Source organism: Kluyveromyces marxianus, chromosome 1, assembly GCF_001417885.1.
Source record: "Kluyveromyces marxianus DMKU3-1042 DNA, complete genome, chromosome 1".
Taxonomy (NCBI): Eukaryota; Fungi; Ascomycota; class Saccharomycetes; order Saccharomycetales; family Saccharomycetaceae; genus Kluyveromyces; species Kluyveromyces marxianus.
The window spans coordinates 1,426,050-1,446,416 of record NC_036025.1 but is presented as its reverse complement, the minus strand read 5'-3'; the positions used below and the strand labels follow the sequence as shown (position 1 = coordinate 1,446,416).

At 43.4% G+C, this 20,367-nt stretch overlaps 9 protein-coding genes across 9 annotated transcripts; 6 read left to right on the top strand and 3 right to left on the bottom strand.

The window, feature by feature from the left end:
• Positions 1–12: 12 nt before the first annotated feature.
• BIG1 (Big1p) lies at positions 13–804 on the bottom strand (the record flags this gene model as incomplete). Its single annotated transcript, XM_022822371.1, has 1 exon — positions 13–804. The coding sequence occupies one exon, from the start codon at positions 802–804 to the stop codon at positions 13–15; it is 792 nt and encodes a 263-aa protein (XP_022674199.1).
• Positions 805–1,484: 680 nt separating this feature from the next.
• ATP22 (Atp22p) lies at positions 1,485–3,593 on the bottom strand (the record flags this gene model as incomplete). The annotated part of the gene is made up of 1 exon (XM_022822369.1): positions 1,485–3,593. The coding sequence occupies one exon, from the start codon at positions 3,591–3,593 to the stop codon at positions 1,485–1,487; it is 2,109 nt and encodes a 702-aa protein (XP_022674198.1).
• A 608-nt stretch (positions 3,594–4,201) lies between these two features.
• Positions 4,202–7,393, top strand: KIC1 (putative serine/threonine protein kinase KIC1; the record flags this gene model as incomplete). Its single annotated transcript, XM_022822368.1, has 1 exon — positions 4,202–7,393. The coding sequence occupies one exon, from the start codon at positions 4,202–4,204 to the stop codon at positions 7,391–7,393; it is 3,192 nt and encodes a 1,063-aa protein (XP_022674197.1).
• Positions 7,394–8,674: 1,281 nt separating this feature from the next.
• SBE22 (Sbe22p) lies at positions 8,675–11,311 on the top strand (the record flags this gene model as incomplete). The annotated part of the gene is made up of 1 exon (XM_022822367.1): positions 8,675–11,311. One exon carries the CDS (start codon positions 8,675–8,677, stop codon positions 11,309–11,311), a length of 2,637 nt encoding a protein of 878 aa, XP_022674196.1.
• Positions 11,312–11,708: 397 nt separating this feature from the next.
• YPQ2 (Ypq2p) lies at positions 11,709–12,638 on the top strand (the record flags this gene model as incomplete). Its single annotated transcript, XM_022822366.1, has 1 exon — positions 11,709–12,638. The coding sequence occupies one exon, from the start codon at positions 11,709–11,711 to the stop codon at positions 12,636–12,638; it is 930 nt and encodes a 309-aa protein (XP_022674195.1).
• An 877-nt stretch (positions 12,639–13,515) lies between these two features.
• GRE3 (trifunctional aldehyde reductase/xylose reductase/glucose 1-dehydrogenase (NADP(+))) lies at positions 13,516–14,505 on the top strand (the record flags this gene model as incomplete). Its single annotated transcript, XM_022822365.1, has 1 exon — positions 13,516–14,505. The coding sequence occupies one exon, from the start codon at positions 13,516–13,518 to the stop codon at positions 14,503–14,505; it is 990 nt and encodes a 329-aa protein (XP_022674194.1).
• A 522-nt stretch (positions 14,506–15,027) lies between these two features.
• Positions 15,028–15,987, top strand: TRR1 (thioredoxin-disulfide reductase; the record flags this gene model as incomplete). Its single annotated transcript, XM_022822364.1, has 1 exon — positions 15,028–15,987. The coding sequence occupies one exon, from the start codon at positions 15,028–15,030 to the stop codon at positions 15,985–15,987; it is 960 nt and encodes a 319-aa protein (XP_022674193.1).
• A 440-nt stretch (positions 15,988–16,427) lies between these two features.
• CDC12 (septin CDC12) lies at positions 16,428–17,609 on the bottom strand (the record flags this gene model as incomplete). The annotated part of the gene is made up of 1 exon (XM_022822363.1): positions 16,428–17,609. The coding sequence occupies one exon, from the start codon at positions 17,607–17,609 to the stop codon at positions 16,428–16,430; it is 1,182 nt and encodes a 393-aa protein (XP_022674192.1).
• An 857-nt stretch (positions 17,610–18,466) lies between these two features.
• On the top strand, positions 18,467–19,951 carry CDC3 (septin CDC3; the record flags this gene model as incomplete). The annotated part of the gene is made up of 1 exon (XM_022822362.1): positions 18,467–19,951. The coding sequence occupies one exon, from the start codon at positions 18,467–18,469 to the stop codon at positions 19,949–19,951; it is 1,485 nt and encodes a 494-aa protein (XP_022674191.1).
• Between the last annotated feature and the right edge of the window lie 416 nt (positions 19,952–20,367).

Here is a 20,367-nt window from a genome sequence, read left to right as displayed (position 1 = left end):
CATGTAGCGATCTCACTGAGTTTTTTTCTCCGTAGTTACCTTCTTGTCTACCTTTTTAGGTTTCTGGCTAATAGCAGGTGACTTAAAGAGGACAAGACCTATCTGGTATAACAAAAAAACTGCTGACACGGCAGCTATTGATACAAGGGTTCCGTAATTTTTCTGGATGAAATCCTTGTCTAGTACACTCAACTTGAGATCTTCTGATGTATCAATCATTGGTCTGTATGGGACAAATGTGGGTAATTCTTTGCTCACTCTGTCGTTTCTATCAATTTCCAATTGGTGCCAAGCATTCTCAAAGATCTCAGGCCAGATAGTTAATGTACCTTCATCCTCTTCATTTTCAATAGGATCACTGGCTTCTAAAGAAGTGTAAATTACTGTATGTTGTGGTGATGGTAAGGTCCCAACAATGTATCTCAAATACTCGTCGTTCGCCTTAAGAACCTCTCTTCTCGATAGGTTCCCATCAAAAATATAATCTGTACGAGGCAAAGGAGGAAAGTCGACACGTATTATTCTTTTATGTGCTTCCACATACGGATCATATCGATTTTCCGGATCCCCTGCTAGGTCGATTCTATCATTAATATCACATTTCTGCATAGCATAATCAATTATGTCTTCGAAAAGATCGTCGTGTTCAGAGATCTCCACATTTTCAAAACCTAAAGCTGTTGAACTTGTCTCCACATACTTGTGTAGTAGTCCCATTGATTTTTTCCTATTCTTGAAATCAGCCTTGAGAATCCCCGGTTGGTTCACAAGTACATACGTTTCTGATTCACATGGAGAGATCATCTCTTTTGCTATCTCAAGAAATTGGTCTTGAGTCAACGTTGCAGGATTTCCATATTTATTACGATGTTGTATTATTCCAGGAACTCTGTTCGTATATTTTCTACTAGTTAGTATACTATTCGTAAGTGGCGAAGGGATAGCGATGCTGACTGATAACTTACAGATTGTATGAGAATATAAGCGCTGGTGAGTATTCTTGCGCTAGTACCAGTAGAGGACCCAATGCTAATGCTAGTAGGATTGTTTTCATTTATTTATGGTGTTTTAATTTAATTAGCAACACTTCACTAGGCTGCTTTCGTGATATTCCTTCCTCTTTTCTTTGCCATCAAGTGTCTTTGTCATATTTATCATATATATGTGTAGGTATATATTTCAACACTTGTAGTTTTTCTTAGAATTACTATCGAAAAGAGATAGATACATCAATTAGACAGGTAAAAAAAAATTGAATCTACATGATAAGATTTGCTTTATAAGCGGTAGAGACGTAAGGTGAGGGTTATTGTTATAGTGTTACAAACCATATATATATATATATATATGTATATAGTGTATTTACAAGAATATTCATTTTATATGCGTCATTAGTCAATGGGATATTTTCGGTCTTTTCAGTCATTAGGTGGGTTTTATGTGGTATGGGTTCCATCTTCCCTGTATCATCCGAGAGGCTATGCTCAGCAGTCTTCAATTATGGTTTTGCTTGATTCTTCTCTTTTGTTTTCTGAAACATTGACAAACTCACCAAGCTTTTCTGCAATCTTCAAAATCTCTTCCGTGTAGGAGTCTTCCACAGGACTTTGCAAGTAAATATCGTCGAAACTTTCATTTTTTTCAAGTTTATTCTTCTCTTCGCATTCTTGATAGTACTTTTCGGCAGTTTCAGGTACTTTCCATTCAAGCCTTTTTGCTTCTTCTATTAATGTAAAATGCTTTAGATGAAATCCCACTTTCAAAAAACGGTTATACCATTCATGAGCCGAATGAATATCATCTGATTTAAGGAATCTCAGAATGATAGTGATGAATAGTTTCGAGTCCATGGGTGCGTTACACTCCTGCATGAGTTTCAAAACCTGGTTGAACTCTTCTTGCGAAATGCTATCATTTCCATAAAGGACAAGCCCGAATGGCGCGCTTTTAGAATCAAATCTCGGTTTCAAATTTAAAGAATAGAATTTTATCAGCATATCAAATGCTAGTCTATTATCTCTTAGATCATATTTTGCGCGATGTATCATCGTTCTTAAAATGCTAGTGTCAATCTTCCATCGTTCATTATCGGGAAGATCTTTTTTTAAGTAATGACAGTACGCACTGAAGCATTTCAAAACAAGTTCTTTATACTCTTCTTTAGATAACTTCTTTTTGTAGTAGTCAAATACCACGATGTATAACTCATTCAAAATCGCTGTGTCCGGTGTTCCTTTATACTTCAATCGCTTTGGTACATTCACAGTGATGTATTTCTTTCTCATTTCAGGGTGACTAATAGTTTGTAAAGGTAAATGACCGAACTTGTTATCAAATATTAAGCACCAAAGGCCCAGAGAATTCAACCTTATCCGAGTCTTTTCATCACAATAAGTGCTCAAAATATATGACATTGTAAGTTTTGGGTCTTTAAAACTCCTTAATGAGTGTACTATGCGTCCTAGCATCTCGTTTGTAAACTTACTGTTTGGTTTAGTTAATGCGAACTTGTCGAACAAGCTCATAAGTTTGAACACCGTTTCTGTATCTTGGTTTTTCTGGAAATGACTGATTATTTCAGCAAATGGTTTCTGTATAAAGGTAACTGGAGTATTTTTTGGTAACGAATTCAAGAATTCCTGGGTTACTTGTAAGAACATTTCAACAGAATATGTGTGTCTTGCAAAACACAGGAGTGAAAGCATAAACTGGTTGAAGTACGATTTTCTGATAACATAAGGAATTTTTTCATTCTTCAATTCAACGTGTTCTAGTCTTGTTATGAGAGCATCAAAATACTCTTTAATATGCTCAATATCATTATTTTCGATGAGTGTATCAACGACGTTCTTTATAGGTTTGAACGCATGCATTATAATAAATTTCTCCTCGAAGAGATGCCTTTTAGTTGGATCTCTGATGAAATGTTGGAAAGTAGCCACTTGGTATTCTAATTGTGATCCAGTGAGCATCAGGGACTGGAACCTTTCTGCGGAATCGCCCGCAATTACAACGTTGTTTTCTATTAGAAAATTGTAATGACTCAAGCGGTCTTCTTTCGGTACAAACATATAAAACCATTTGTGGATATCTTCAGGAAGAAGAATTCCGGATTCTTTTGTTATTTTTGGATTACACCACCTATGCAACTCTATAGCCTTGTATAATTCTTTCCTCCTAGTGGGCCTATCATAACCTTTTTTGGTTCTCAAATGACTGAGAGTTTTGACAAACATGTCATATTGATATGGTGTCACTTGTTTCTGAAATTCTGTTCGGAACTTGAGCCTGTCGACATCTACTGGTATGCTTTGCTCTATATAATTCACCGCCAAAAAATAATCCTTTCCAAGAGAACGCAACATCTTCCTCTTCACCTGCATCAATTCATGAACAGTTTCCTGCGTAGGATTTCGTAGTGTTTCTCCAACATAAGTATGCACCCTTTCATCATTCTTGAGTATTTGCAATTGTTTCAAACTTTTGGCATTATTTATTATATCGAACATAGTTTCCTTCGACACTCCCGCAATCCATCTTCGCTGTACAACAACTGCACCAAGTCGATTGGTGCATCGTGAGATGTTTAACATGACACCCAGCACTGATGAATTTGTCCTGATTAGTGAGATCCCACTTCACAAAACTGTAGTATATTACAGATTCTCACCACTGTGCTTGAGTTGCCACTTCTCACAAGAGATATGCGCTGGGCGATTCGATTTGATGCGCTTCTGTTACTTACACAATATAAAATATGTATATACACCGAGCGATGCCCAAGGGCTTGTTAGCTTTTTTTTTTTTCGAAAAAGTTGATAGTGTCACGTGACTGTGATTGACTGTCTTGATTGATGGTTGATGGCCGGGTAATATCTATACAGCGTTGTTGTTGTATGTATTTCGTAATGTTTATATTGTAGACACATGGAGAGGAAGTAACATTAGCTATGTTAATCCAGTAGCTTTAAAACAAAGAAAGGCTGTATCAAAGGAGGAGAAAGTAAGCCACAAGGGAAGAAGTAGGCGTACATTGTTATTTGAGAAGGTGAGCTTGTAGATTTCATTTATACTTGCTGTTGAGAGGACTGGATTTACACGGCGTTCTAAAGGCTAATAGGTTATAAAACAGACTGTTAAACATTGCATTGTATAATTGAGCGAAACAAACGGTGTTTTGTCATAGAATCTAATAAGTAAGATGGCTACTGGCTCAACAAACAATGCTACATCCCTTTTCAAAAGGAAGGAGATCATCGGAAGAGGTAAATTCGGTGTTGTTTACAAGGCGTATCATGTTAAGACGCAACAGGTATATGCGATCAAAGTGTTAAATTTAGATAACACTGAAGATGAGGTGGAAGATATTCGTAAGGAAATCCAATTTTTATCTTCGTTGAAGCAGGCACCTAATATTACACATTACTATGGATCCTATTTGAATGACACGAAGCTATGGGTGATCATGGAGTATTGTGCAGGAGGTTCGCTTCGGACGTTACTTCGACCAGGTGTGATCGAGGAGAAGTACATTGGTGTTATAATGCGAGAGATTTTGGTGGCGCTAGTTTCGATTCACAGAGATAATGTGATTCACAGAGATATCAAGGCGGCTAACATATTGATTTCGAACAACGGTAGTGTAAAGCTATGTGACTTTGGTGTTGCTGCGCAACTTTCTCAATCAATGTTGAAACGACAAACAATGGCTGGAACTCCGTACTGGATGGCGCCGGAAGTGATCATGGAAGGGGTATATTATGATACTAAGGTGGATATATGGTCGTTAGGTATAACTGCGTATGAGATTGCCACTGGTAATCCGCCATACTGCCACATGGAGGCTATCAGAGCGATGCAGATGATTACGAAATCAAAACCTCCAAGACTTGAAGGGCGAGAATATTCACAGCCATTGAAAGAATTCATCGCATTATGCCTTGACGAGGATCCTCGGGAAAGACCATCTGCGGAAGATTTATCGAAGAGTAAGTTAATCAAGCAAGAGAGAGGAACGAGCACCTCGGTGCTACGAGAACTTATAACGCGATATTTACTGTTCAGAGAAAAGAACGAACATTATAAGCAAGAAGAAGAGCAAAACCAGGCAAAGAGGAAATCCAACTCTTCTTTAGATGCGAACATGTGGGGTTCAAGTAACGAAAACTCACAGGATGAGATTGATATAAAATGGGATTTCGACTCGTTAAGCTCGAAGGAATACATCTTGGAAAACGATATCAATGTTGAAGCTATTCCGGAAGAAGCAGATTGGATCAAATATTCCCCACAAGAGGTTAACTATGCGTACCCAGAAGAAGACTATTACAACTCTAACAAGCCGTATTTCCCATATTACCAGGGATCCACGATTGGACGCACCTTTAACAACAACAATAATACTAATACTAATAATAATAATAACACCAATACTAATAATAATACTAATACTAATAATAACCCCGGAACAGCACAACTTTCGACTATGCACGCGATGAATCCGAACACAGGCAACGGCAACGGCAACAACAACAACAATATCTACACAACGAATGCCAATAGCAACATCGCCACAAACCAGCACAACTCCCATTTCACTAAACATTACCAGCAAACGGCTACTGGTACTGCGAACCACTATAGCCGTCACACAGGAACCACGACTCATGGAACGTCAAAGAGAAGCGAGACAAAAGCGTCCAAGCAATTACTCCAGCTATTTGACGACAAACCTGAAGAGGTTTACGATTTCCCAAAGCTGAGTAAGACAGTCTCATCGTTCAGCATCCAGCCCAATGCTGGTGGAGGCCATGCGGAACATGACAACGACGGCAGGCCAGACATACGGAATATACACAGTCAAAGCACACCGGCGTTATCCATACTCCAGACAAACTTCAAGACGAACATGCCAGGTGCGGGCAGCTCATCGGTGTTACCAACTCCTATTGAGATCGAGATCCCCGAGGAGTTACCCGTGACGAAAGAATCTTCTATAACGATGAACATGAACATGAACATGAACAGTACAAAGCCGCGGTCTGCGACAGTTTCTTCGATGACGCACAAGACGACACCTGCGTTACAGCGCAGGCCTACAGTTAGCGGACAGCCTTCAGCGCAGCTTGCTGCGTATCGGTCTGACGTGTCTAGTGGTGCAAGCAGTGTCCCTGCTGGCGCAGCAACATCTATGCAGGCAAACTCTGGTCCGTCCCTGCTACCCATGGGTGCAGGTCCGGGTGCGGGTACAGGTACAGGTACAAATACGGGTGCGGGTGCGGGCGCGGGTACGGGTGCTTCCGCTTCCGTCCCCGCTCCTGCAGGCATCAGCACTTCCTCCACGGGGAATGGTGCCGCCTCCATGGGGAATGGCGGCTATTCCAACATGAGCGTGAGATCTCCGTCGCCTACGCGTGGCTCTAACGGGGTATCTCCGGAAAAGAAAATACTGGACGCTGTGCAGCACCAAAGCTCGATATACAGCAACACACCGCCCGTAATGAAGCAGTTACAGACAAGCAGCGACATACTGTTGCAGTCAATGAACTCGCCAATGGACAAGAAAGGCAAGGAGGAGGAGCCCAGCAGAATCAACCGTGATTTCAAGAAGCAGCACCCAAACCTCAAGTTACAGATGCCTTCGCCAACGACACTGGTTGGGTCGAACAAGCTATTGGACGGCACATCGCACTTGGAAGAGGGCGGCGGCGGCGGCGGCGGCAATTCGGGATCTGCCTCTGCACATCCGCATTCCAGTACAACCGCGCAGACGGTGAACCAGTTCGGGATTAACACGAGCAATGCGCAAATCTCCGTGGCAATGACTCCTGTTGCGGAAAAACGGTTCGGAGACTTGAAGCCGCGGAAACGGAGCACGAGTGCCAGCACGTCGAGCCGCAACAACAGCATTACCAACGAGCACGGCGGTTCGCTGGGAATGTTGGGAGCGCCTGGTGTACCGACAATACCGGCGGTACCGGCAGGCGCAGGTGCAGGCGCCTCTGTCCAGGCTCAAGGAGTTCCAATTTCAGCGTCAGTGCCCGCCCAGATTAACACTGGTACTGCCAATACCAGTGCAAACGTTACAGCTACGAACGCTACCGCTACGAATACCACCGCTAGCACGACCCCAGGAAACGCCTCGGGCACAGCCCCAGCAGTTGCAGTGGTGTCGGCCTCAGTGACGCCTTCTACGGGACTCATGATGGACGCGCCCCCAAAGTCTCTTTCGATGGACATGTTCATAGACGTTCCGGATGACCACCGCGCGGACAGAAAACCTACTGTTCTGTCAGAACTCGACACGCTTCTCAAGCTCTTCGAAGACGGACTCACCGTGATGGAGCTGACGCTACGCAACTCGCTCCCCCAGGACTCCCCGGAAGAGGAGTAGCCGCCCGGCTGATCTGTGTACATCACTCTCTATACATATACATATATATAATATAATTTGTATGTGACGTGGTTTTGATATGATATGATATGAGAAATAAATAGATCAAGATGGACCGCGCTCGAGGGTCGAACCGTAGATCTGCCCAAACGGTTCGTTCCCAGCAACAATTCTGTTTTTTTTTTTTGCTGCTGTTTTTTTGTTTTGGTTAACCCGCCTCCCTCCGCGGAAACTACTGCATCCCTCTCATTCCCCAAACCGGAATACCCTAAACAAACCGCTCAGAAAAAGTAAATCTCAGTCAGAAATCTAAACACAGGACGCATCTTCTTCTGCACTAAAACCGGAAAACACCGCAGCATAGAATCACAAGGAAAACACGATCCACGAAGCAAGAAACAAACAAGAAACAAAGCGAACAAAACCGTCTCAGGCCTTGTCTCAAGTCCCCCTTCCAAGTAGTCAAGAATGGAAAACAAATAAACAAATGAATACGGAGAGTAGTCGCAGGCAAACGCAGTAGCAATAGCTATTTATAGATTTACGCACGACGGTACTTACTATGTGCTAAGCCATTGCTTGCTAATGCAGGGACAGCTAGCTCGTCAAATAAAAATAGAGTGCGGTATAGTATGCTATACTATACTGTACTAAATAAAGTAAGTTAAGGTAAGGCAATACAAGATAATATATAGTCTACGGTTAGACCCACCGTGCAGCGGGCGATGGTCTCTTCTCTTCTCCTTTAGTATAGTTTTTTTTTATTTTCATTTTATTTTATTTCATTTTTTTTTTCCTCAGTTCTCTTGTTCTGGTGAAACCGGGAATTTTTTTTTTTTTTTTTTGCCATTTTTTCCCAAAAAACTCGACTTCTCAGGTTTTCTCCCAATTTTCGAGATTTTTTAGATGTTTCTCAGACAATAGTTGTAGTTTTAGATGATTTGAGATCACTTTTAATAGGTAGGTCTATAGAAAATAATAATAATAAAAAAAGAGCAGAAGGTTTTTTTTTTCGATTCAACAAGAGAAGGAGAAAATACAGAGGCCAGGCGAGCAGGGGACGTTCATATTTTTGAGTATCGTCTAGCTTGTCTTGTGTTTGTCTTTGTTTCGGTCCGGTTGGTTTGGTTTTAGTACTATACTATTTTCTATTCTATTCATTGTTTATTAGAGCGTTTTTTTTTTTTTTGAAACACTGAGATTATAAGCTTATTTTCGTTTTAATAAGAGAAGGTGGGAATATACCCAGAGGAAAATAATTAATTGCACGAGAGATAATCGATGGTTATGGCGCATGTTCGGTCGCGCAAGATGGGGACGTATCCTGGGTCATCGGGGGCCAACTCGTGTGTGTCGAATTACAGCAATAGCACGAATAGCAAGACGGTAGGGTCCGGGATTCATAGACGTCCTAGTGAGAATATATTGATGAATATGATGGAAGGTGGTAGCGGTAGTGGTAGTAGTGCGGCAGCAAGCGCGTCCAGTAGTGTTCCAGGGGGGGCAGGGTCTCTTTCTACGGGGCCAGGGCCTGCAGGGGGGCCACCAGACGCGCCTGAGGATGGTGTACTGTCGTTTAAGCCGCCTAATCGGAAGGCGGTTTTAGTGAAGAACGAAAGACCCATTTCGAACGAGTCGATCATTACAGACACGGGAGATGTGTTTTCCATTAATGCTGGATGTTCCAAGGACTCCTCTAGCGGGACGTCGATTATCGACGATGAGGAGGATGATGAGGATGGCAGCAGTATTGTTAATGGTGGCGCGTTGACAAAAGAGTTGTTCTCCGCTTCAAATTCGAGTCAGGGTGCGGCAGCAGCATCCACCAGAAAAAATGGCGGCAGCCACCTGAATAACAAGGATGAGCTGGACGCTGTGTCGCTATCCCACCTCACCGATACCTCGCTTTCGGATGCAGATCTTTCAGTATCGACAGTCAAGGTCACATCAACACCAAAGGCAATGAACACTAAATACACATTTAACAACAGCGATTCGCATGTAACCGGCAATAGTAACAGTAATGCCAGCAGTAAGAGTGGATCGACGTCGTCGGGAGCCGGGTTTGACAGCTCCGGCATCAGCATGGGCATGAATATGAATACGGCAGGTTCCAGCTCTGGGCCAGGCGGCGCGAAGTTGCTTACCCGGTCGAAAACAGCTTCAGCCATGAAGCCCAGCACGAACAGCGCAATGGCTCCATCTTCGGTGTCGTCCACTTCTGTACATTCAGCATCGCATCACGGTCACCATCCGTTGTCCGTATCGCAGCATTCCAAGAGCGTGCCCGTTCTACCAACGGACTTGCACAATACAAAGAAACCCTTAACTCCTTCGCAGCGTTACAGACTGCGCAGGGAACAAAACAAGATACACTTGCAACATAGTATCAAACAAAAAGAGCTCTTTTACGATGAAGACGCCAAGCTCTCGGCCAACGAGTTGCTGGACGAAAGCCTCGTCGCAACCATACCAATGGCCTCCCATAGTTCTGCGTTCCTCACTCAACGCAAACAAAAAAGATCTTCTGCATCGGGATCGTCGGCAACAAGCTCCTCATCATCGAAGGGCGGTGCCGGTGGTTGCGGCAGCGGGAACGGGAAAATCATTGACACCCATGACATGCCTCCTAGCCCAATACCGGGTGTGCAAAGGATGTCTGACCTGGAGTACTTCCAGCAAGTTGGAAGAAACCTCAGTGTTGTATACCAAAAATCTGAGTATGAGATTACCAAGTCGAGGCTCCTGGAGCGTACGCAATCTGCAGAGTTACTTCCCTTTGATTTCAAGAACGCAAGCGAAGAAGGTATGGAGGACTTAAAGCTAGTGAGCGACGACAAAGTGTCGATGGTGACGAGCACGAGGCCATGTTGGCTGCCGCCAAAGGGCCAAGAGGAGCGGAAGTCTCACGAAAGGGAGGTTCGGAAAACGTTGAGCATGGCCAGCATCGAGAAGTTGGAGAGTAGCCATAGACGAGAGGAGCAAGAGGTGAAGGACGAGATAAACAGACAAAAAGTGGTGCTACTTATTGATAGAGGGTTAAATAGGAAATCTTCGCTTCCAGATCTGAAAAGAATTGCATGGGAAACCGGATTCTCATCGTGCAAAAGGTCGTTGATCTACAATACTGTGTTGAACACAGAGCACAACGTGATTTCTAACAAGTACATGGACAAGTTGGAAGAACTAGATGAAATCATCAAGTGCAAAATGACGCCCTTCCCTAGCACGCAGATGGCAGAAATTAACAAGTTGGCGGATGATATGCATATCGGCGTGACGCCATCACTTCGACCACACTTGGTGAAGCTTTTGCAATGGAAGTCTATATCCAAGTATGGGATACAGACGGGGGACAACTACTTGATGTACCACTTGCTTCTGGAAGGGTTTGAGGTGGAAGAGATATGGAAGCTGGCGAACTTGCTCCAGTTGACATGTTTCAACTCTACCACGAGAGACAAGTACGACAACCGGATCATGAACAAAGATGGGGTTGTTGGGAGGTACATGAGGAAAGATGCTGCGTTTGCGGAGGAGTTCAACTCTAGATATTTGAACTACATGACATTCTGGAACTGTCTAGCGCGGGTGGACCACGAGCTATTCATGTGGATCTTGGACATAATAGTTGCGGAGAACGCCAAGGTATCGCGGTACGACGCCAACAACAAGCAGATGCAGGCACTTGATTGGGATGCTTTCAAGGAGAAGCATGTGACGGTAAACTACAAGATTCTTTGTTCGCTCACGTTGAACGTGTTGCTCCGGTACCATTTCGGATGGAACAATCTTTTGCATTTGGACGAGTTGTCGTCGTCGTTCCGGTTAATCCAGGCGATTGACGAGTACCAGCCCATCAGAGAGCAGAATGCGTTGTTTGTGAGGAAGTGGAACCATTACTACGCGAAGTTTTGAGACAAGGAGAGAGAAGAAAAGAATTAACTATATAAAATCAATCAAGCAAGCAAACAAACAAACAAATAAACGATACTTAAGAAGGGCCGAGCCATGCTGGTGCTTCTTCCCACTAGACACACAACTACAGTTCCATATACATAACATACACCCACTATATGATATATGATTATAACAGTAATGTATATATATATATATATATATATTTTTCAAATTTTGATGAGTTTCTTTCTCAGGTTGTGACTCTGTTTATACAGCCAGTCCAGTCCAGTACAGACTTAAATGAAATGAAAAAGCAGGGAAATAAAAAACTAGGTAAAGAAAACCAACACTGGTTTGACCTGGTGAAGCGAATAAGAGCATTCAGACAGGCATCCAGGCAGACCCAATTCCAGAGATGAGTAATGAGACATGGTGCGATAGGTCAGTGTGGCCGGATGTGAGCGTCGCCAGCGGCGGGGTCTCGTTTTTGACCTCTTTTGTTGCGCAAATCCCCCAGTTGATCGAGACGTACCGGGACAAGAGCGTCGAAGGGCTTTCGGCCGGTTTCTTGTTGTGCTGGCTCTTTGGCGATATAACCAGTTTGTTTGGGGCTGTCATGACCAGACAGCTTCCGTTCCAGATACTATTGGCCGTGTACTACTTGACGAACGATGTAGTTATATGCGGGCAGTACTACTACTATGGGATATTGCACAAGAACCAGTTGGCTACGCCGGGTCACGAGTCGGCGACCATGGAGGAGCGGCTATTGTTGGTACGAAGCCGGGGGTCGAACCCGAGCGTACATTTCAACATGAAGCGTCGCCAGGGCTGGTGGAGATGGCTCGCGACGCTCGTCGTGGGCCAGAGCGGGGCGGCAACCGCAATGCCATTGGCAATGCCAATGGCACTGGTGAGCCGCGCAATCTCGGTTTCCAATACCGCCACCACCACCACCACCACCACCACCACCCCAGAAGAACCCCACACCAGCATCCCAGGCCAGGTGTTTTCGTGGGTCGGAGCGATGGCCTACTTCTACGCAAGAATACCACAGCTCATCAAGAACTACAGACGCAAGAGCACAGACGGCCTCTCGCCGCTACTATTCGTGTGCACGCTACTGGCGAACGTCACATACACACTGTCCATCTTCACCTCTTGTTCGTTCTTGACCAGTGACGACAAGCACGAGTTCGTCATGAACGCGCTCCCATTCATTGTCGGAAGCGCGGGCACCATCGTCTTCGATTTGACCTACTTCTACCAGCACTACGTCTTGTATGCGGACGACAACATAATCAGACGCCTCGAGTCTGACGAGTACATGCCCTTAATATCATAGCCAGAGGTAGAGAGCACAAAGTAACGCAACCCCAATTACGTAATGCGACAGATTAATTGATTGATTGATTGATTGATTCTATTCTATATTATACATACCCCCCACCACCACAACCACGCCAGAGCCGCCGGCAACACCACCACAAACAACAAACATCACTACACCAGGGCGTAATATTTCTCTGAACACGCTCGCACGCTCGCCCACTGGCTCACCGCCCGCGTCTCCGGGTAACACCGTTTCCGTGTTTCCAGTGTGTGATTCCCCCAGTGGAAGCGCGTCGAAAGAGGAGTCGTGCTACGGCCGGAGCACTATCTTCCGGCCGCCGCCCCACCCACCATCCTCGACACTCTCTGCATATGGGCAGTGTGATCTGTGTTTACCTGTATTACCTGTGGTAAGTAGCACACACATACATACACACCAGATTTCTTTGGAGAACGAGCACATTGTTTCGTCTGGTGTTGTGATTTGCTTGGGTTTTCTTTCGCCTGTTGATTGCCCTGTGTTTTTGACTTTGTCTCCAAGGGCGTGCGCACCCACCTGGACTTAAGGGACAATCTGGCAGAGGCAGAGGCAGAGGCCCAGGCATTGCTCTGGGCCTGGGCCTGGGCCTGGAACTATGCCTGGGCTGCGCCCAGGCATTGGTTGGTTTAAGCCCTTCCCACCCACTCCCATATCAAACCCATATCAACCGCAATTGCTCTCGTGAAGGTTTGTATTTTGCAATTTTCTGTATAAATAGGGCTGGCATGGAATTGTCACAGCAATCTGATCAGTCAGTCCCCTTACTACTTGCTAGTAGATGTAATACTGGTTGTAAATAGTTCTGACAGTAGTGTCAATTATCTCCACCAAAACACAGTATAGAAACACCATGACATACCTCGCACCAACAGTTACCTTGAACAATGGATCCAAGATGCCGCTAGTCGGCTTGGGATGCTGGAAAATCCCAAACGAAGTGTGTGCCGAACAGGTGTACGAAGCCATCAAGTTGGGCTACCGCTTGTTCGACGGCGCGCAGGACTACGCCAACGAAAAAGAGGTGGGCCAAGGTATTAACAGAGCCATCAAGGAAGGAATCGTCAAGAGAGAAGACTTGGTCGTCGTTTCTAAGTTGTGGAACAGTTTCCACCACCCAGACAACGTGCGTACCGCAGTCGAAAGAACTTTGAACGACTTGCAATTGGACTACTTGGACTTGTTCTACATCCATTTCCCATTGGCTTTCAAGTTCGTGCCACTAGACGAAAAGTACCCTCCAGGTTTCTACACAGGTAAGGACAATTTCGCCAAGGAAATCATCGAAGAGGAGCCTGTCCCAATCTTGGACACCTACAGAGCCCTTGAGAAGTTGGTCGACGAAGGTTTGATCAAATCTTTGGGTATCTCAAACTTTTCGGGTGCATTGATCCAGGACTTGTTGCGTGGCGCCCGTATCAAGCCAGTCGCCTTGCAGATCGAACACCACCCATACTTGGTCCAGGACCGCTTGATCACGTACGCCCAAAAGGTGGGCTTGCAAGTCGTCGCCTACTCCAGTTTCGGCCCACTATCCTTTGTCGAGTTGAACAACGAAAAGGCCTTGCACACAAAGACTTTGTTCGAAAACGACACCATCAAGGCCATTGCTCAAAAACACAACGTCACCCCATCCCACGTCTTGTTGAAGTGGTCCACCCAACGTGGTATCGCCGTCATTCCAAAGTCCTCCAAGAAGGAACGTCTCCTCGAGAACTTGAAGATCGAAGAGACCTTTACCTTGTCCGACGAAGAGATCAAGGAGATCAACGGCTTGGACCAGGGATTGAGATTTAACGACCCATGGGACTGGTTGGGCAACGAATTCCCAACCTTTATCTAAGATACTTTCTTTCCCCTTCCCCCTTCCCATGTCAAATGATGAAACGAATACTTATATACTCTGTATATTGGATGGGCGTCCCACCACCCTCTCCTCCCCTATATAGATGATGGCTTTCAAAAATCAAATGTGTTTCCGTTGTCCCTTTGGACAACGTTCACTAACTTCTTCCTTCTTTTGGCCCTTTTTTCTTTTGTCAGATCGAACGTGCCTGAACTATATGTCTAGGCTATGCCCCTCACTTTACTAATATGTCCGGTGGTTCTAGCTTCTGGCTTCTGGTTTCTGATTTTGTTTTCTTCTCATTCTGACTAAACTCGCTTTGTTCTGGCTCATCGCTTTGATTTGTCACACCGGCCTGGAATTTTTCATGAAAACTGATATAAAGACCCGACCTAATTGTCAAAAGACAGCCACACCAAACGAAAGTGAAAACACACTGTTAATCTATACAATCTATATTCAATAGAAGTGTATCACCACTAGTACATGCGTATACCCATACAACAAATACAACGCAGAATGGTTCATCACAAGGTAACAATTATTGGTTCCGGCCCAGCAGCCCACACCGCCGCCATTTACTTGGCTAGAGCAGAAATCAAGCCTACCCTATACGAGGGTTTCATGGCTAATGGTATCGCCGCCGGTGGTCAACTAACAACCACCACTGAAATCGAAAACTTCCCAGGTTTCCCAGAAGGTTTGACCGGTAGTGAATTGATGGATAAGATGAAGGCTCAATCTGTCAAGTTTGGTACCGAGGTGATTACCGAAACCGTTGCAAAGGTGGACTTGTCCAGCAAGCCATTCAAGTTCTGGACCGAATTCAACGAGGACCAAGAACCAGAAACTACCGATGCCATTATCTTGGCTACCGGTGCCTCCGCTAAGCGTCTACACTTGCCAGGTGAAGAGAAGTACTGGCAACAGGGTATCTCCGCCTGTGCCGTTTGTGACGGTGCAGTGCCAATCTTCAGAAACAAGCCATTGGCTGTCATCGGTGGTGGTGACTCTGCCTGTGAAGAAGCACAATTTTTGACCAAGTACGGTTCCAAGGTGTACATGCTTGTCAGAAAGGACCACTTGCGTGCCTCTCAAATCATGCAAAGACGTGCTGAACAAAACGAAAAGATCGAAATCTTGTACAACCACGTCACCTTGGAAGCCAAGGGTGACGACAAGTACTTGAATGCATTGAAGGTCAAGAACGTAAAGACCAATGAAGAATACGACTTGCCAGTTAACGGATTATTCTACGCCATTGGTCACTCCCCAGCTACCAAAATTGTTGCTGGACAAGTCGATCTTGACGATGCTGGCTACGTTAAGACCGTCCCAGGCTCCTCTTTGACTAGCGTCCCAGGTGTTTTCGCTGCTGGTGATGTCCAAGATTCTAGATACAGACAAGCTATCACTTCCGCTGGCTCTGGTTGTATGGCCGCTTTGGATGCTGAAAAGTACCTAACTGAATTGGAATAAAGGTTGGTTCCTCGTCTTTGATTTGATCTTGCAGATAGTATCAACCACATAAATATATATACGTATATATAACTCTATACACACAAACAAATAAACAAATAAATATAATCGTTCTTAGATAATACCAGATAGAAACGAATTGGCTTCGTCATGGGGCAAGTAAAATCATTCGCATAGCGTACTATTATTACTAACTACAAAGTATTATTTAGTTCTCTGATAGATATTTAAATATATATATATATTTTTTCTTATTTCTCTGTACTTCGCTAGAGGAAGCTGGAATGGAACTGGAGCACGTGTCATTTATCTAAGCTACTGTAGTGATTGAGAACGGATATCCTATTTTTCGCTATCGTATTTATTTTGATGTTTTTTTTTATCTCTCTCTCTCTTTCTCTCTTTCTCTTTCTCTACTGAATTTTACCTTAGCATAATTTTTAACGCTTTCTTAGCTTTAGAGTTGCAACTTGGTCTTCTAGTTTTTTTACCTCGGCCTGGATCTTTTCTAGATCGCCATTGAGTTTGATTCTCTCGTTGACGATATTTTGTTCCCATTGTCTGAATCTTTGTTCTTCGGCCTTGACTTGGTCAGTGAAGTACTTCTTCAATGCATTTTCTTCCTCCTTGAACTTAGGGTTGTGTGACAGTTTTCTAGCAGGAGCTGCAACAAAGTTGCTGCCCAATTTGTCGTTTGCAATATCGCTTGAAGATCCGCCCAAATGGGATTCTAGACGTAATCTTCTATAAGTTTCGTAATGCAGTTCTTGTGTTGACAGAATCAAGTCTAATAGATTGGTTCTTAGTAGAAGTGATCTCAGCTTGCGGAAATCGCAGTGTTGATCATTTTCTACTTCTACTAGACCCCATGGGTATTTTCTTGCAACAACCTTGGTACCGCTACCATTATCGAATTGATCTTCAGAACCAACAATGGCGAATGGCATAGACTCAATCAGCTGTCTGGCGTGTTCCATGGCAGCTGGGTCGTCCTGTGTTTCATTTAATGGCGGTGTAAAGATACGGATCTCCTGTGCCTCAATGACTTGTCTGATTCTGAGCTTGAAATCTTGTAATTCCTGGCTTGTTAACGTATCCGCCTTGGCGATCACAGGGATCAAGTTGGCTCTAGTGCTGATCCTCTTCATTGTCTCGATATCGAGTGGCTTCAAGCCGTGCCCGGTTGGTCTGATGAAATATAATACAGCGTGAACCCTCAAATCAAACTTGACGTCTCTGTATGGCTGCTGTTCCTGACGCATGTACGAGTCGTGTTGATCGTCTATGAAATCGATGATTTGCTGCCACGATTTGTCGTTATTCACATTGTCACCAAACCCAGGCGTGTCAATTACATTTAGCTTCAAAGTAAAGTTCTTTTCCTCGAGCTCAGCACGTAGTATGTCAATCTCAACCGTTTTCTTGATAGGACCTTGAATGGAACGTCCAGTACGCGCGTCAGATGGCTTCAAAGTCGTCTGGAAAAGCGTGTTAATGAATGTAGTCTTACCCAACCCACTTTCACCACAAGTTAGTAACGTGAAAACACCACCTTGCTTCGAAACCAGCTTGTAAATCTGATTTGGCAAGTTAGAGATTCCTACAACTTCTTCGGTCGTCATTCTAGTCTATATATATCCTATCTTTGCCTGTTCAATTCCTGTCTCCGAACCTAGTTCAAACCTTTAATTTTTTGCTGCTATTTGCTTCTTGCTAATTTTCAGCACCAATTCACTAAGCAACCCAACTCCTGTATCCTTTTTCTTCTTCTTTTGATCTATGTTGCTTCATTTGCAGATATTTTATTTATTCTATATTTGAACAAGCTTTCTTTTCCTCTTTCTGTTTTGTTTCGTGTCGAAGAATTGTAAGAGGTGAAGAAATTGAATATATGCTGAGGGGAATTCTAGCGGGCAGAGGACAGGGTAACATGCGTTCTAACACAACAAATAAAAATAATAAAAAATGAAAAATAAAATAAATTATGATTTAACGGGAATGTTCTGAAATTCTGGAAAAAAAAATTACTAACACAGATAGCACAGGCGACGCGTTCTTTTTCAATTTCTTATTTTTTTTTTTTTATTTATTTATTTTTATTTTCTTCTCTGCTTAAAGGATGGGGTTCGTTTCTGCGGGTAACGCCTGTCACTTGTAGATCATGTGTAAATGTCGTGTGGCCGGGTAACAATGTTGTATCAATCTTTCTCTCTCTCTCTCCCTCTTTCCCACTTTTTGTTGTTTTTTGTTCTCTGTTTTTTTTTCCTCTGTTCTCTTTCCAAAGTTTCCTAGTACAAAGAACGCGATTTAAAACATGGACCACAAATATAGAAATATAAATCTATAATAAATATATTTGAACAGATCAAGTTTTATTCGGTTTGGGTACAGAAGAGAAGAGACAAAGAAAAGTAGTCTTTAGTTGTGGTCTATCGAAGGGAAGTACCAGTAATAGAAGCATCAGTAAGATCAATACGCAATGGCTGAAATGATGAATGATGCAGTTAAAGCAGAGGCAGTTTCTTTAAAACGTGAAGAGTCCGGTGTTGCAGACTCGGAAAGTGTAACCCATGATGCTTCTAGCCACCATCATATGGCATTGAGTGCGGCCGACAGTGTTCCTGCTGTTGAAGAAACGGTTTCCAGAGGTCAAGTTCTTCCTGAACAACCAAAAGTAAAGGTCATTCGTCGCCAAATTAGCGGTTACGTTGGTTTCGCGAACCTTCCAAAGCAGTGGCACAGAAAGTCGATTCGCCGCGGGTTCAACCTGAATTTGTTGTGCGTTGGTTACAAGGGGTTGGGTAAGTCCACTTTAATCAACACGTTGTTCAACAGGGAGTTGTACGAACAAGACAATTTGACTCAAGGTGTTCAATCTTTGGACTTGAGCGACAGCAACACCGATACAAGTGTCAAGAAGGAGAACGGCGAAGAGGATTCTGTGCATCAACCCAAGGTTAAGATCGAGACTGTGTCTGCTGAAATTGAAGAGAATGGGGTAAAACTACAGTTGACTGTTGTGGATGCGCCTGGTTTTGGTGACTCGATCGATAACACCGATTCTTGGAAGCCAATAGTCGATGAAATAAATCGTAGATTCGATCAATACCTTGAATCTGAAAACAAAATTCAAAGAAGCGTGTTACAGGATAACAGAATTCATGCCTGTCTCTACTTTATTGAACCAACTGGTCATGGTTTAAAGCAATTAGATTTGGAATTTTGCAAACAAGTTCACTCTAAGTGTAACTTGATTCCAATCATCGCCAAGTCTGATATATTAACAGATGAAGAGATTCTGTCCTTCAAGGCTACTATAAAAAAGCAATTGGAACAGGCTAACGTTCAATTGTTCGAACCACCTCAATACTTTACGCTGGGAGACGATGGTTCTGGGGAGAATGAAAACATCTTTGAAAAGATCCCATTCGCTGTTGTTGGTTCTACGGAACAAGTGACCACAGAGGATGGTAGAAGAGTTAGAGGTAGAGCTTATCCATGGGGTGTCATCGAGGTCGATAACACAAAACACTCCGATTTCGTGTACCTAAGAGACCTATTAATAAGACAGTACTTGGAAGAGTTGCGCGAAAGAACTAACAAGGTTCTATACGAGAAATACAGATCGGAAAAGTTAATAGGTTTAGGCATCAAGCAGGACAACAGTGTGTTCAAGAGCTTCGATCCGGAAACTAGACAAAAGGAGGAAAAACAACTTCACGAAGTCAAGTTAGCTAAGCTTGAGGCTGAAATGAAGGCTGTTTTCCAACAAAAGGTTGAAGAAAAGGAGAAGAAGCTACAGAAGTCTGAAGCCGAACTATTTGCTAGACACAAAGAATTGAAGGATAAACTAACAAGCCAACTTAAGGCTTTGGAAGAAAAGAAACGTCAACTAGAACTGTCCCTCGCAAACCAACCATCTAATTCACCAGTTCCTGCTAAAAAGAAGGGATTCTTGCGTTAAACAAAAAAAATCAAAACACTTAAGAACATGATTACATATATTTTTTTTTGTGCATTGTTTTTATTTTAATTGTATAACTACGATTCTCATAACTAACTAACTAACTAACTAGCCGACTAACTAATAAAAGAAAGGTTAACGATTGTTTCTCTACTTATATATATATATGTGTGTGTGTGTGTGTGTGTGTGTGTGTGTGTGTGTGTGTGTGTGTGTATGATTAATTACGTAAGATACATCATACCCCGAAAACTAGTGCCACACATACAGCAAAAGCCGCTCATATTTCTTTTCTTTTATGATTACAAAGTGACTATATATTTTTCAGCCTTGCGTTATTAGTGCTGTATTTACATCATTGAGATACATGATGAAAAAAAGTTACACCTCATTCTATATAAACAGATAAAGCTTAA